Consider the following 17,277-nt stretch of genomic DNA (forward strand, 5'->3'; position numbering starts at 1 on the left):
AGAAGTCAGAAAAATTGTTTCTATATTTCCCACACTTAAGCTCAGAAGCTGAAACTCAGAGTGAAAGACTGAGCATCAGCTTCCAGCAGTGACCCCCAAACACAAATTTCTAGTCTGTTTACTTGTGCCAAACTCTTTCACCCAGTTTGTTCAGTGAAGATTTTGCAGTGCCATTGCTTCATGTGACCCCTCATCCAAGCTCCCATCTCCCACAATGCTGCCTTTTCAACTCATTTATCCTAGAGACTGGGAAAAGTGACAAGAGAGGAGGGCTGCCTTCAATGTCTATCACGAGTGTTACTTACCATTAGAACTCCATGCTGGAAGCTGCATAGCAAGGAGCAAAACAGAATTCTTCTAGGTACATAGGTGGTTTTTTATTGAACAGGGAACCTGATAGAAAAAAGCCATCCCTGCAAACACTCAGTTATGGATTGTATGAGAGATATGTGAGCAACTGATGCCCATCCTATTTGAATGTTTTACTATAAAAATGTATTGAAAATTTTGTCTAGAAAAGCATCACTTCACCCATGGAAGAGCTCCCTTCTTCTTTTCACTGAGAGGAGAATCAAAGACATAATTATTTTAAGTGACTGAATTGTATACATATCTTCTGGTGCCAGTTAAAGCTTGACCCATACTGTAAAAAGTAAAATTAATGTTGCAAGTGCCACCCAGTGACTGTGATTAACCATAATTTGCATTCTTTATTGAAAGTCGATAGTCTGCATGCTACCAGCTGTGAAATTGTGCAATAAGCAATAATTAAACAATGAAGAAGAGTAAATAGAACTAGTTAGGCATGATTTGGAGTAGTGAGTAGCGAAGGTGACTTTTAAAGTTTTATTAGCACAGAGCAGGAAAAACAAAATACAACCGTGTGATCTATGGTTCAGTGAGTAAAGAGTGAACATTTGTAAAAGTCTACTAAAGTCACACTATTGGTAGAACAAGAGTGTGACTACTGAAGCAAGACTATTCACTAAACTTACAGGACCAAGGGCTTCAAAGCCAAAAGGACCATCTCTGAATATCTATCTAACTGCAGTTCACCATCTTTACTGGCAGGACATTTGTTCTCAGAGGCTTGTTGGATTGATCGGACTTTGGGTTTTTTTGCAGATGATTGACAAGGGTGAAAATGAAAGTTTTCTGTAGGTTTGTAGGTTTTGGAACTTGCCATTTCATATGGGAACCCCTGGCAGGAATTTGTCTTTTCACTGTTTGCAAATCCTACTCTATTATATGCATTCAAAATGAGATTGTTGCAGATGTGTACAGCACCACAGCACAGCTACTGCCCTAAGCAAACTTAAAAACTCAGTTTTCCTTTGGACATTACCAACTAATTTTGTGTGGAAATAGTTCAAATACAGCTCATGTATTCTATTATATTTGTCAAACATAGAGTGAAACTTCACTTGTTACAGAATCTTCATTTGCCCTCAGGTTTGAGGACTTCTTCTGATGGTGGTATTGGCCTAGGTTTAGCAAGTTGGCCAGGCTTAATTTCAGGCATTTTTTCACCATGTCTGTACACACTTACAGTGACATCCACTGTTTCCCCACCATACTTGTTCTTGACATGAATGCTGTATTTGCCTGAATCTTCTGAAGTCACCCCCTTGATGGTTAAACTGGCGTATTTCCCTTGTTCCAATGAATATGCATAGTGCTCATCAATTTCAAAGGCCTTGTCATTCTTGAACCAAACCACTTCAGGGTCAGGATTTCCAAATACAGTACAGGTCAGATTCAGTGTCTGAGGGAGATAAACAGAAGTAAGTTTGGGATCAGTATTTGTTTAACCTCTGTATTGTTTTTAGGCATTTTTTATTCTTAGCTAATTAAAGACATGATATCATATTCTTGAAGACTGAAAAGTAGAGTCCCTAATATTTATTTTTCCCTTGATTCAGACTTTCCACCATCTCACCAGTAACTGTGATACAGCAATAGCCTCAGGGTTGCAGTGTCTGAAGATGGTAAGTTGGACTGTCACTGCAGTCCTGCCTGCAGGAGACTCCTGACAACCCATTAGTCTGACATGAGGTTCAGGCAATGGTAGTTTTAAAAACATCCTTGAAGCTTCCCTGTACACAGCAGGGAGGAGAACTGAGCAAATCTTTTCTGACCAAGGCCTCCTGAGGTTATTGCTTGAGATGATTAAAAAAAAAATCACTTAAAAATAGAGTACATAACATGAATCCCTGGACATCGATTCCAGGTGTGGTTAAATGGAAAAGTGGAAATATTTTATGAAGAATAAATAATACATAAATACTGGTAAAGTGCTCTCAAAATCATAGAGTGGTTTGGGTTAGAAGGGACCTTAAATATCATCTGCTTGCCATCCCCCTGCCATGGGGAGGGACATCTTCCACAGGCAGGGATACCTTCCACTAGACAGGGCTGCTCACAGTCCTGTCCAACCTGGCCATGTGTTACATGCATGTGGAGCATATTCAGAAAATAGCTGACATTATCTAATGGACCATCCTGGCAGCTTAGCATTTCTCAATGGCTGAACTGAGATTTGAGGAGCTTGTAAAATTTTCATGAGCATTTTTTCCAAATTTTTATAGATGTAATGCTGAACCCCATTTTGACCACCCCCTAAGTGTGTGTGTGTGTAAACGTCATGTATTTAAAAAATGAAAAGAAACATGAAAAAATGAAAGAAACATCTGAGAAGTTGCATTGCTTAGTCTGTACTTTGTTTACCTTGGCTGAAAACTCACTGCACAAAATTTGGCCCTTGATAAAAGTCACCTTAAGAATTTAACATATGCAGCATTGTCTTAGGAAAGAAAAGGAAAAAGAAAACAGGAAATAATAAAACAAAGAAAAACCCTACTGTTAACAACCCCAAACTGACAATTTCTACCAGAATTGTTTCTTATACTCTTTCCACTTTCCCCTTCAGGGAATGAACATTTTTGAGGATTGTTTTTCTTGATTGACGATGACTGAATAAGTGTGATATAACTCAGAGTAAAAATGAAACAGGAAGAAGTTTTCAGTGATCAAAAGCAGCATATGTTCACAAATAGAAGTGGTCTTGCACAATTCATGCATCCAAAGCCAGAATGCTGGAGGAAGATTTACATACTATGGGTACAAGCTAGTGGTAAGCTAAGTCAGTGGGTGTTCTTGAAGTGATATTGTGTAGGAGGCAAAGTTAACTAACAGCATACAGGAACTAGACTTACTATAAAATATTTAAAGGACTGATGAGGGAAACACAAAAACAAAATTTTGGGAAAATAATCTTGTGTCTAATAGTGTGAGTTTCATTTTTTCTAAATTTTTTTTCCCTAAAAGTTTTTATTTTGTCCTTTTTGTAACATGGGCAACATTTATTTACTATTGCTTTCAAAAGTGATGTTATCTAAGAGAAATTAATAATTTAATAATAATAATTAATCAAGTCCTAATAAGTTAGCATTAAAACTTATCAGCTATATTCCACAGATAATTTTAGATAATTTGGGTCCATTCTACTCATGAAATTATAGATTTGAACTAAAAATAAAATTATTCTCCTCCTGCTTTCAGTTTTTATGAAACCATTTTCATTCCCTCACCTTTTGATAACAAAGTAAACCTCTTACTGCTCAGCATGACAAAAGCTGTCCTTACCTTCCCATCCATTATAGTAACGACATCAGGCAAACCACCAATGACTTTACCACGATCTAGGAATCAAAGAAAAATATGGTGATCATATGAAGTTTAGACCTCAACATTACTCATTTCTTAATGGTTTTGGAGTCATGACTCACAGCTTTCTTTTTCTACCTTTTTTCCTAAATCTTAAAAAAAAATACAATTTTTGTGATATTTTGGGAGGGGTTTAATGTGTTGTATAGTCCTTTTAGATTTTTCTGGCCAAGATTGTGCCACAGCATTCTAAACTGATACACATTACAACCTTGAAGGTATACTGCTGAGCTTGACAGTTTATGTTTTGGGCCCAGAGCAAAGTAAGGAGGGTGAAAATCTAAGGAAAAATTTGTTCTGCCACAGACTTTGTGGGCAGAAGCATCATATTATCACCAGGGAATTGATATAATTTCCAGTACTCCTACAGTCCCTAACTGTAATGAGCTTCCCCACAGTCTGGGTCTCAGCAAGTAGTGCAGAACAGGCAGCAGCAGTCAATTTTTTACTTAATAGATAGATCCCAATATTCAGTATTCTCAGCAGCTTTCAGACTCAACACCTCCTTGTATGACACACAATTGTCACTTCACCAAATCTCTGCAGACACAAGAAGATACAGTGGAGGCTTGCAAAATATGTTAGGTGTTTAGTGCATTTCCATTGCAATTAAAGACAACTAAATCCACAAATTACTGTTGTTATTGCAATATTTTGTGCTAACAGAGGATTTCTGTAGCCACAGAACTAAGTAAGTTATGGCAGCATATCATGATGAATGCTTTAAAAAGAACACTAGATCACATTGTAAAACACTTATGATAAAAAGCAAAATAAACTTACTCTTCTCAGCAAAAGCAGCTGCCCTAAAGTTGTTGAGAAAGAAATAAAAACATAAAATGTTATTGATGAAATTAATAATAAAATATATTTTGACACTGCTGGCACTGTTGTTATGGCATTAAAATACAAAAGTTGCAGCACTTACTTGAGTCGCTGGAACTCTTCATATGCCTCATCAAAAGCTGCAACAAAACAATTGAGAGAGTTATTTTCCATGACAACTGCTTGCACTGGGGCTCAGTAAACATTTAAACACATACCCATTATAAAAGCTCTTTTAAAACCTGTACAGTGTCACACAGTAGCACAATGAGAAAGCAGACTCCTGAAAACTAATGCAGCTGGTGTTGAAAACAGATACAAGACTAAAAAGATAGTAACAGTTATAAAACTTACCTATGACTGGTTCTGATCAAAGACTATCTGTTTTTACTGTAATTCCTTAATTTCCAATAAAATCTGCTTAATCTATGAAAAGGCACAATACAAATCTGATCTTATAAAAATACCTTGCCCAGACAGATCAAGTGTGCGTTTGTAGGATTCCTTGCCACCAAAGATTTCAAAGGTGTAGTTCCCCTTATCCTTTTCAGTGGGTTCACTTATCTGCAACCAGGCAACATCTTCTCCACCTCCAATCTTCATCTTTTCACCAGAAGAAATCTTAGATTCCCTGGGGGGAGAAAAAAAAAATCATTGAGATGAGTTTGAACATTATTTTCCTGTAGGTTGTCCACAGGAAATCATCTATAAAAAACTCACAAATGATAACACAGTATTCCCAAGCTATAGATAGATTGCAAATTAAGGACTCATTTTTCCAGAACACTATTTGCTTCTGGGAGGGAGTATGAAACACTTTGAAAAGAGTAGCTTGAGTTTTCATTTCTAAGATTCATTTATTCACCCTTTTCTCATTCTCCTACCCTCCTCACACAGAGCTGTGCTTACATCTTTATGCACATACATGACTCTGTGTGAAAATGCTTAGGGTTCTGTACACTTCTGTACACAGTAAAATATAATACATAGGGGTTGTAAATTAAAGGAAAATCATCTTTTTTGATGAAGGAAAGATTTCATTAACTTCAAAAATCAGTTAACAAAAGGTTTGTGTAAAATTACTCTTGCATCAAGTTAAAGTACATTTTTGGTTTTTAAAAAAACAAGAAAAAAATTATTAACTGTAGATAAGTAATTAAAATTCTTTAAAAATTAAAACTCTTTAAAAAACAATGACATTAGCTTGACTTATCATCACTTCCTAGCTAAGAATAAAAGAAATGCTCTGCAGATTCAGATCAGGTGGTCTTCTTGTCCACAGTCTGTCATGAACAGAGGAAATAGAAATAGCTATTTAATGAGAGCGTATAAACCAGACCATTTTCAATAGCTCAAAGAGAACTTTCTTCTTTCACTCATTAACTACAGAAATACTTCTTTCAATTCTTCCTCCTCTTTAGATGGAATTTTTTAAATGAAGTCAGTTTTAGCTTTTTCTTGATCACTCATTTTATTTGCCTAGACAGAGCTGATTTGACTTCATAGCTAGAATTATTTTGATGGTGAAAAAGTATTTTTACCATTTTCCTTTCTTTAAGACAACTTAATTGAGTTCAGCCTACCAAATTAGATTTCTGGATAGATATGGCTATATATGAGAAAATATTACATATAATGTTTCCCACTATGCCCTGAGTAGATGATAACTGCGAGGTCTAGGACTTTTATTGTATTTCGTCCTATGCAAGACAGTGGATAATTAAATGCTAGTGAGAAATTTACATGGTGGAAAAAAATTAAAATAATGGGTTGTGTAGCATTTCAATTTTTCCAGGAAAAAAATATTTGCTATAACCCCATTTAAAGGAGTTAAAGTCGGGAGAGGTTGGTCAGTTGGTTGGTTGGTTTTGGTCTATCTTTTACCTTTAACAGCTTTGGTTATAGTCATTGTATTCATATAAGAATTGAAATTTTATTCATTCAGAATCTCTGTTCAGTGATGTAAATGTAAATGTAAATAAATACAAATATGCAGACCAATATTTCCATATTATCCACGTAGCATTCTTTACTTTTATACTTTTATGAAATGGATAGTAGAATAGACTGTCACTTTTAATACTCATGCAGATACACTAAAAGGCAGAGGCAAATTTTTTGTTCTTTTCCTGGTCATCACACTAGTATCACTATTATGAAAGAAGAATATACAAATTTGCCCCATTGAATATCGTTTCAAAGAAGAGTATCAAAATTAAAATATTTTTGGTTACTTAAGACTGTATCAGTTTGGAAAAAAATAATTCTAATACAGGATTTTATTAAACTGTGGAAGTAGATCCTTGGTATTCACCTAGAACTGGATGAGAGTTTCATGCACTTTAGAAAAAGGGCAGCCCTGAATCAGAAACTCTGCTCAAATATTTTGCTGTCTTTTAGCCAGTCAGATAATACAATAGAAGACAAACAACCTTGTGTTGAATAAGAGAACACAATGCAGTAGATTCCTTTTTACTGTCTGTTACGGCCCTCCTGAGGGTGTTGGATGAGCCTCTTAATATTTCTTATACCTTACGTACTTTCTATGTTAAAAGAGAATATATTGTTAATTAAATCATTAATATATTCCAATTTATAAATGAATGCCATGGAATAGTAAATATTAAATTGTAAAGACAGCATTTTTTCTCAAATAAAATTGAAAAAATATTCTCATCTACCTGTGGCACCAGCTGACTTTCATTTCTTCATTGTAGTATTTCAAGAAACACTGGAGCCTTATTCCTTCCTCAGTGCAAAGAATCTTCAGTGGAGAGGCTGACTTACCTAGATTAAATAGAGCACATGTGGATCAAATAGGAGAGATAGTGGAATGAACAGGAAATGGAGGAGTGGATTATTTGTGCTGTTTTGACAAAAGAAAATTCAAGACCTGGGTCATGATTTTCAAATATTGCAGAGACAATTGTCATACCTCTCAGGGAACATCTGCTGATTTATATCAGGTTAAAGTTCAGAATAAGTTTATGACCTTATTGTCATATACAAGCATCATGACTGGCAAGATCCATTGTGAAATAATAATCTAATCATATAATTGCCATGAAAGAGTAGTATAATGATTCTATTTGCATAAAAATTTTATTCTTGTGAAAACCCTGTTCTTTAAGGGGAAAGAACAGCTTCTCAGTGGGAACAGACTCAGAACCTCCTTCTCTCTATATCAAGGTTCCCTTACTGATGGAAAGTAAGAAAAAAATTATTGCTGCAACAATTTCCCAGTATCTAAACCAAACAAGCCAGGTGGAATAATACTTTATTCCCTTTTAAGAGTGACAATTAGCAAGGTCAGCTGCCTGTTCAGAAAATTAATATATCCATAATAATATACCATTGGCACTCTCAGAGATTTCCCACTTAAAATAAAAGTTTTCTGTCTCAGCCTCATGTGACTTCAAAATAAAAAACTAGATGGAAATTCAAGACAGCATTTACTTACCACTCATTCCACTCAATGCTAGAATTATATCATCATAAACTGCAGAGAGAAAGAAAACAAATTTCAATCAGAATATAGCTTTTTTATGTTCAGTTTAATTAAAGCAATATGGGAAATCTTCATATCCTTAAGCAAAGAAAACCATTAAAATTGCAACAGGTGTACAAGAAAAATTGGAAACTGTCTGTGTACAGCATATGAATTCTGTGCTATGTCACTCAGTATCTCAGCCTTTTGTGGAGTCAGCTGTCTGGTGCCAAATCTTTGTCTCTCTCCCTTAGGCCAGCAAAAAGAAAAAAAGTCATTAAAACTGAATAGTTCACATTCAAAGGAGAGTGCAGGTGAAAAAAAAAATTATCTCATTCTTGGTGAAAACAGTTTCACCTTCTCGCTGTAGGGTGGCATTTGACAGAAGTGAAGTCCTTTAACAGCAAGTGAAATAAAGCAGGGATCATATCAAGCTTTTGAAATATCACAGAGCTGATGGGTTTGCAGGAGGAAAGAACCCCGGAGACAAGGGCACAAGAGTGAGGGACCGTTTCATAGCAGAAGAAACATATTCAGTGACACTGTGTAAGGTGAAAGGAAAGAACCACCATAGTCTAAAGAATGCATGGTCAAGTCTGAAGGATGCTTATTCAAGACTGGTGAATTTTTATGAAAATAGAAGACAGAGAAATGTGTGAAGTTCAGAAAATACTACTTTTATATTTGTTCTGTATTGATCTCCATATGCACATTTTTCCCTCAGCTAAAAAATCATGATACAGTTTCATAATTCTTTGCAATCTCCAGTATGCATAAACTGACACCTTGACATAAAGACATGAATTGCTTATTATATATATATCTTACATCACAGATGTCTGAGAAGGTAGAGTTATGTTAACCATACTGTCTAATTGAAGCTGGGTGGGTTTTTTTCTGAGAAAATAATGGGCAGAATTTATGCAAAAGAAAAACTCCTGGGAGACTGTCATTGATAATACAGCCTTCTGCAGTAAACCACAGCTTAAGACTTCAGCCTGATACTCATCTTTTCTTCTTGTTACAGATACTTCCTCCATCTGCTGAAAAGGAATGTTAAGATTTCTGTTAAACTGAGTTAATTTTTAACATGTCTTTCTCCTCCTATTAAAAGCCAGGCAAAAAATATTCATTATTTAGGACAAATGTCTACATGTGGTTGGGATGAAACTAGATTCACTTTGGCCTGTTTGGTGTGACCTAAGCAAATATATCCAGGGAAGCACTCTTACCAAATTTAAGTAAAATTCACTCATGTTGGCAACAGATCAGTGGTTTTTATGCACTCAGAATCACAGAATATTGTGAGTTGGAAGGGACCTACAAGAATCTTGAAGCCCAAGTCTTAGGTGAATAGCCCATACAGGGATCAACCCACCACCTTGGCATTATTAGCATGATGCTTTAACCAACTGAGCTCATCTCAGGGTCAAAGTAAAGACAGTTTTATGTGAAAAATATTAAATGTAAATAGAATTGCTGTATGTCACTGTGATGTCTGATATTATATGAAACCTTTTCTAAATGTCTATCATGCATCTATTTTAGATTATATTCTCTTATTTGCATTTAACTTCATTTGAATGTCATTGGATACTGAGCTTGAAGTAACCTGCCCCATAGAATAAGCAGTCTTCCCTGCTCCTGCTTGACTTCTCTTTTTATCCTTTAAGTTTCAAGGCTAACTCCACCATTTAGGAGAGCCATTGTCTGGTTTAATAGAGCAGTTTTTATGGGTTTGCTGGTTGACCTTTTCAAAGCCTCCTGGACCCACAGAATTAGATACTGTGAATTCCCTAAACAGGCATTTCCCTGTACAATTCGAGCTGTACAACACAGTTTGCCATACCTGAAGTATAGTCACTGGAAGCCCTGACCATATGAGGGAGACCTACTGAACCTTTTGCTTATTCCAGTGGTCAGGATACACATGCAGAAATCCACAGACTGAGGGAAGGATATCTGTGGATATTTCAAAGGCAGGAAGGGAGGAGGTGATTAATGGCAACATACTGCAAAGTGTGGGACCCGAGCATGGCACAAATGGTATAGAATAAAGGACAGAAACTTTACTGGTTTTGGCTGGAATAGAGGTAATTTTCTTCATAGCAGCTTTACAGTGCTGTGTTTTGGATTTGTGACTAAACCAGTGTTGGTAAGACGGGAGGTTTTAGCTGCTCCTGAGAAGTGCTTGTACAATGTGGAAATCTTTTATTTCCTCTCCTCAGAATGCCTCACCAAGAGGGGGCTGGGGCTGCACAAGAAGCTGGGAGGTGACACAGCCAAGACAGTTGACCCCAAGTTGACCCAAAAGACATTTCATACCATATGATATCATACCCAGAATATAAAGCTCAGGAAAGGAGGAGGAAGTGAGGAGCATTTGAGGTGATGGTGTTTGTCTACCCAAGTCACTGTTACATGTGATGGAATCCAACTTTACTAGAGATGGCTGAACACCTACCTGCCCGTGGGAAACAGTGAATGAATTCTTTGTTTTGCTTTGCTTACATGCACAGCTTTCTATCTACCTATTAAACCATTTTAGCTCAACCCAGGATTTTTTCACTTTTCTTCTTCCAATTCTCTCCCCCATCTCACTGAAAGAGAGTGAGCAAGTGGCTGTGTGGGGCTGAGATGCCAGCTGACACTAACCCACAGACCAGTTTTATGATTTAGAATCAAAAGCACACAGTCCCCACTGAGAGTCCCACATGAACATAGCACTTTGTTGCTTTAGGGTTTTTTGTAGATATTAAAGCTTAACAAACCTGAGAGAGAGAGATCTCCTATAAAATGGAGTGTCTGATTGGAAACATACTTAATCTCCTGCCTGTCAAAATGCTAGAGATTAATCACAAAAATGCCCAGTGTCACCCCTCCTAAAGTGCTGATCTGCAGTTCAGGTCTCTAAAACATAAGAGAAATGAAATTCAAAGAATGTTAAAAATATATGTAAATTTGCCATTTGCAAGGATAGATCTTTGACACCTCTGGAGAATATGTGGAGATAATTATTCCCTTACAGTAGATTGAATGTTACCTTTTCCTGATAATTCAAGAGAAGATACATCATGACCTCTGTCATCTGATAGTGTCGCCTTATAAACGCCTTCATCTTTGCGAGACAGCTGCAAGGAAAACACAAGATATCTACTGACAAACTTGATAGTACTACATAGCACTAGATTTGCTCTAACACCTGCACAATTTTCTAAATAAAACAGCATGGATTGCACAGTCTTCTGGATAAATAATCTTACCAGAGAGGAGATGGAAGCTATGAATGGCTGGTTCATGCTTTTTTTAATGGTGATGCATTAAGTTCTTAAGCCTAAAACTTATTCTGATTTCAGTTCAATTTCCTCTAGAAACCATGAGGTTTTTTTCACTTGTTCCAAAAAGACAGGATTGATCTTGGTCAGTAGAAATTACAAGCACTGTAGTAAGATGTAACAAGGTATAACTGAAACCTACACAAACTTTAGAAATCAAATTTTTCTTCTATGAAAATGATTACTTTTTTGAATTATGTAAATCATACAGCAAATTTATATCCTGTAACATCAGTTCCTTCATGCTGCTTGCATTCAAGCAGTAACTGTAGTCAGATTATATCTATTCTAAGTAAATAATTAATTCATTACCCTTGGAGAGTTTATATTCTGAAATCTATCACACTGATATTGCATTAAAGGCAGTAGGGATTTTTGGGTCTTGTGGGTTTGTTTTAATTTTTTTAAAACTTAAGGAAAATATACAAACATTTATATCTAGATTGGAGATGACTTAATGATTAGAATTATACAAATCCAGAAGCACAAAAACCACAGCAGAAATGTCAGAAAATGTAATGACAAGTAACAAGAGTGATCCAAGACAAGCAGAAATCACCCTCCCCAAAAAAGTCTACTCAAGAAAAATGAAGTCAGTATCCTCTTTCAAGGGAAATGAAGGAAGGAAGTTAGAAGAATATGAAGCCAATTATAAACAGTTTAGATGTAATGCACATTACTGAAAGAAAAAAATCTCATTCTGGGAGGTTTTGTCACTTCACAAAGGCAGCAACTATGCAAGTTATGGTTTCAGATAGAAGTTTGGTTATCCTGTTTGCATAAAGATAAATCTTAAGAAGGCATTAAACTTCTAACTTATTCATTTTAGGCAATAAAACTGAAACACTGTTAAAAATGAGATGCTTGAAACAGTCGAAAAATTTAGGAGTAATAAAAAAGAATGAGGTACAGGTCACCCAAGGACTCTGAAGCAACTTCAGCATGAACTCTGAGCTGATTAAAAAAACAGATTCTTGTTGTTATTCACTAGCTAATTGAAGAGTAGAAAATATCTCTTTTCTTACAACTGTTCATAAAAATCATGATAGCTGGCTTGCTCTTTCTGTGGCAAATCCACAGTGTGTCAAGCAGAGGCTGTCATTTGTTACCAGCAGGCAATACAGTACCTTGGGAATACTGAGGTGACATTCTCCCCTCTGCAGATCAGGCAGCTCCTCAACATCAACCCCAGAACCATCCTTATACCACTTAAAATCAGTCTCCTTCTTTGTGTTTGCAACCTGTAGAACAGAAAAGGCACATAAGCCTAGCTATATCCTGAGGAAATGTATTGCACTGTGGGAAGTCACACAGGTACTTTCAACATATGAAACCACTTTTTTGATAACACATGTCAAATAAAGCTAAGTAAAAAACCAATTTCAACCAGGTCCTACTAAGCAAGTCTTAGTCCTACAGTGGTTTTTTGCAGCACAGTATACAGGTTACAACATCAGAGCCCTGTAAAATCCTTAAAGAAAATCCTGGCAATGTCTTCCCTTAAATGGTTTTGTACCCTTGCTCTGTGCCTTTAGTTTGTCTAGAGATAGCTGTGGAAGAAGTATCTTTCAAATTAGAGCTTCTGAACTCTCCTTTATCTTTTTGTGTTTTCCCTGTGACTCCAGAGAGTTGTAACACAGAACTTAGGCCCTATCTTAGTCTTTGGCCAATTTGAAGATTTATCCCAGCTACCTAAGCAAGGTCTCCCATGGATAAGTTGCAGGAAGCAACTGAAATCACTATTCTGAAAGCATCCAAGACTTCAAAATTGTGAGCTGCACCAAAAATCCTTTTTTATTTTACCTTCTACATTGAGTCCTATGGGACAGACAAAGACCTGAGGAATCCTACAAATTGCAGTCTCTCCCAACAAAAAGGAGTTTAACAACATAGTGCATATGCAGAGCAGCTGTTTGAAAGCAAGAATTTTGCTGTAGTAGCAGCAATTCATTGAAACAACACTTAAATAGACTACTACAGTACCTGAAGTACTGTTCTAATTTTGATATAAAAACTGTATATTGGATACACTTGAAGTATTTCTGAATAAATTACCTCAAACTGTGAATTCAAAGAAGCTAAAAGTGCAGGTCTTTTTAGAAGCCTCATATTTTTTTACCCTCACTTTCAAAACACTGTGGTTTATTTGACATCACTAGCCCCATACCCTTCTAAAAGTCATAAAAGTGCAATGGTATTTTCATGTGCAGTCTGAATTCCATCATTGTGGCTTTCGTAGAAAGACAGAGCTGGCAAGATATTTCTCAGTCCCCAGGCAGTTGTTTTAAAAAGACTCCTTAAAGAAAAGGCAAAAAACAGAACAAATGGCTAGAGGGGAGCCAGGAATTTAACACAAATCTGCAGTAGTTTTCAAGTGGCTTGCTTGGAGGAAAAAACAAGCACCAATTTCTAACCCTTTTACATTAGAGAAGTCATTCCATAGACAAACAGTTCTACGAAAGCTCTCTGTGGAGGTGACAAATAAGAGGGTCTTCTATACTGATTCCTAGACATCTCTATCAAACTTGCTCAAATTAATCACATCTATTCTTGCTTAATAGCCAGCATGGTTGCCATGGATCTCTGACAGTGTTTGAGATCACCACCTGACCCAAAACAATGACTTGCTGAAGAAAAGTGAGCAGCATTTTACATTTACCAGTAACTACAAAGTGGCTCTTCCTGTGGTCCTATGACATGAGTGGCAATTTTATTTGAACAAAGCCTGAAGGAACAAGCCTTTAATGCTTTTCAACAATTTTTCATCAAAGACTGTTAGCACTCAATCTGGCAATAAATAGTCTGAGTTTCAGACACATACAATTTGCAGTGCTGAAGTTATTTCATGTTGGCATTTACTATGAAATGTTATGTTTTTCACTGTTTAGCCACACACCAAAAATCTTGCTTTTAACAGACACAGTACAAATAAGGGCCAAATTTGTGCAAGAGCAAGTAGCTTCTGAATGTTCTGAAATTTAGAATTACTAGAAGCAAAATGACAGTAGTTGCTGGCATGTGAAGAAAAATGAACACAAAACAAAAAGCAAAAAGCAAACACCATCAAATTATCTTTCAAATGGACGACTGTGTTCAACTGTGTTCAAGGGGCTGCAATACCAAGAAAATATCAATCAATCCCAGCTAATTCAGAATTAAATACTAAGTCAATCAAAACTCAGTCAGGTCCAATCACCTTGAAAATAAGGGGTATGTGAGGTAATATTTGGCATACTATTTTATAACACAATCCATATTTCTACATCATTTCTGTTATGGGCCTGGATCATACAGTCAGGCCTTTGCCCTACACAAGCTTCCAGTTGATGTGATTTCCTGACTTCCCTGTGACATGCAATGACCTTCAAAATAGTCAAGGTCAAAATGCCCTCTCTTACAAGTACTTCCTTCACATTATCTCAGGCTCTTAGAAGAGGCAAAAATTCCCTTGACAATTATTTTTTGCAGGGGTGCAGTAAACAGAGCCTGGAAGAAACCTGGGTCAAGTAATATGATATGGCCTGAGATGGCAGAGATTATTCCTTGATTGTTTTTATTACCACAGAAACAGCGTGGAGTGGCCACACTTCTGACTTGTTTGTCAGGTATCTGGAGTTTGAAGGACAAACCCAGGCTTTGTTTTTCAAACTCTTCCTATTTATAAATACAGGTTAAACAGCCATAAACAACAGTTCCATGTGAACCTAACGGCCAGACACATACTAACAGTAACAAACATTATAAGGTCAATAGCATAGTTAAAATGATGAGTGTGCAAGCAGCCCACATCCTAGATTTCATTTACATAAAATGTTTTGACCTTGTGAACAAAAAGCACACTGGTGAAAAGCAAATAATCGGATGCTCAGCCTTTCACAGCTTCAGTGCTATAAACAGGCTTGACGGACAAGGAAAGAAAGATAATTTCAGATTAATTTGTAGAGAATTAACACTAGCATAACTGGTTCAGCAACATTTAATTCCCCATGTGAATGAAAGGATAAGCAGGGTTCATGCCTGAGGCACGTGCATGTGGAGATTATAAAGTACTCCAGCAAAGGTACTGTGTTAACTAATGAGTGTTGGGCCCTAAAATGTGAGCACATGGAATGGCAGCTTCAGCACCAGGTCAGTTCTGCTGGGAATAACTTGAGGTTAAGGGTGTCCTAGTTAATGAGTAGGAAAAAAAAAATCCCACAAATGTGCATGCAAATTGCTCATAAAGAATGATTCAAGTTAGTCTAATTATAAGCCAAAAGTTTTTCAAAAGAGGAGAAAATTGATACAAAAAAATTCATATTAGAGGAAAAGAGAATGAAGAAGAGTTTGATGCCTGAATTCAATTTATTTAGTTTTTCAGACCTCTAATTAGTCACTCCAGAAGAGCAAAACAAATGAAAATTTATCTGTTCAGAAAGGCATTTAAATGTGTTAATAGCAGAAGGTACACTGAAATCAATACACATAATCATTACTTAAGATTCAAAAGTCATTAGCCAAAAATAATTTTAAAATCATCTTTTATAACCTTTATTCTAGAAGTCTTTGTAGCACATTTGATTACAGTTGATTAAATAATAGACTCTTTGTTAGAGAAATAAGAAAACAGTAAAGAAAGATTTTGAACTCTGGCTTGTTTTAGCCATTTTTAAGGAAGAAGAAAAGGGATACATCTTAAGGGATGTATATTTTGTGTAAATTATTCTTATGGCTCACAATTTTTATAAATAATTGGATCACCTAATAATGCATTTAGAAATTTCTTATAATTTTTTTTGTTTTCATTAACATTACTGCTGAAGAATAGTAAGTCAGAAATTTTCATATTCAAATTTTCCAAATAATGAAAAATAGTTTTCATTGGAAACTTTTGTTTTTAAAGGTATATAAGTATTTTTTTGCATTTTTCTACCTCAATTCTTCAGCAACATATTTTAAAAAATAATTTCAAGTATATTTCCTTACCTGACAAGAAAGTAAAACTTCACATTCCTCTGTAACATTCCAGTACAAAAACTTTGAGAAGTGAGGACCTAAGAAACAAAACAATCTTAAAGCAATGTTGTAGAATGAAGAGTATCAGAAAAAAAAAGTGAAAGAAAGAAAAAAGATGACAATTTCAACATCCTTACACAAGAACAAGAGGGAACTCCTGAACTACCCATGCACCTGAAGGAATATCCTGCAAGTTTTTATCATAATTACCCAGTGTATATATTACAGCTTAGAAACCTGTATCTCACCTCTGATTCTGTATGAATCAAGTCATTTTCCAAAATATAAAATGGTGAGTGAGAAAAATTATTTTATTGAATATCTTTTTGTCAAATTGCTGACTAAGCAGAAGAAAGAAACAAAGTAGCTACCAACAAGCATACAAATATTCTATTTAATGTAAAAACAACACAACAAATATTGTTTGCCCAAAAAATGTAAAGTTTAAAAACATGTTAAATATCACAGGCAGAACAGAAAATATTCCTTTTCCCATGAAGGTCCCAATCCTAAAAAGAAATACATCCTGATGAAAATTTGCTGACATACATGCCTTTTTAAAATTATTTTGTTTACTTATCTCAATAAATGTACATGTGTTTATGTTGGCAGGATCAGGGGCCTTAATTCTGATACCCAAACACGGAAAGTTGCAAAGTCCAAGACTTTGACTTAAATAATTCAGTATTGAAAGGTTTTGTCAGTTTATGCTGTAAGTGGTAATATTTCTTTCCTAAATCAATATTAAACAGCCTTCAAAAAAATAGAATTACATTGCTTCTGTACAGAGTCTTACCTAAGCTATTAAGGAAAAAAGTTTGAATTATTGGCTACTTTCATCTGGAAAGCCATCTGCTTACAAGTGAAATTTACAAACTAGAGCTCAAGTTCAATTTGCTAAGGATTTCA

The 17,277-nt window shown here is 35.7% G+C and overlaps 1 protein-coding gene across 1 annotated transcript in view; it reads right to left on the bottom strand.

Annotated features, from left to right (window-relative positions):
* Window positions 1–685: 685 nt before the first annotated feature.
* The window catches only part of MYOM2 (myomesin 2), a 76,179-nt gene continuing 59,587 nt past the window's right edge, over window positions 686–17,277 (bottom strand). The window contains exons 29-38 of the mRNA XM_059842788.1: window positions 16,339–16,406; window positions 12,501–12,614; window positions 11,082–11,169; window positions 8,012–8,050; window positions 7,233–7,338; window positions 5,019–5,182; window positions 4,655–4,691; window positions 4,510–4,532; window positions 3,646–3,701; window positions 686–1,765 (exon numbers count right to left, since the gene is read on the bottom strand). Of these exons, the coding sequence (XP_059698771.1) occupies window positions 1,439–1,765; window positions 3,646–3,701; window positions 4,510–4,532; window positions 4,655–4,691; window positions 5,019–5,182; window positions 7,233–7,338; window positions 8,012–8,050; window positions 11,082–11,169; window positions 12,501–12,614; window positions 16,339–16,406 (1,022 nt within the window). The 3' untranslated portion in view covers window positions 686–1,438. The remainder of the gene's footprint in view (window positions 1,766–3,645; window positions 3,702–4,509; window positions 4,533–4,654; window positions 4,692–5,018; window positions 5,183–7,232; window positions 7,339–8,011; window positions 8,051–11,081; window positions 11,170–12,500; window positions 12,615–16,338; window positions 16,407–17,277) is intronic.

Source organism: Haemorhous mexicanus, chromosome 3 (genome assembly GCF_027477595.1).
Source record: "Haemorhous mexicanus isolate bHaeMex1 chromosome 3, bHaeMex1.pri, whole genome shotgun sequence".
Classification (NCBI taxonomy): domain Eukaryota; kingdom Metazoa; phylum Chordata; class Aves; order Passeriformes; family Fringillidae; genus Haemorhous; species Haemorhous mexicanus.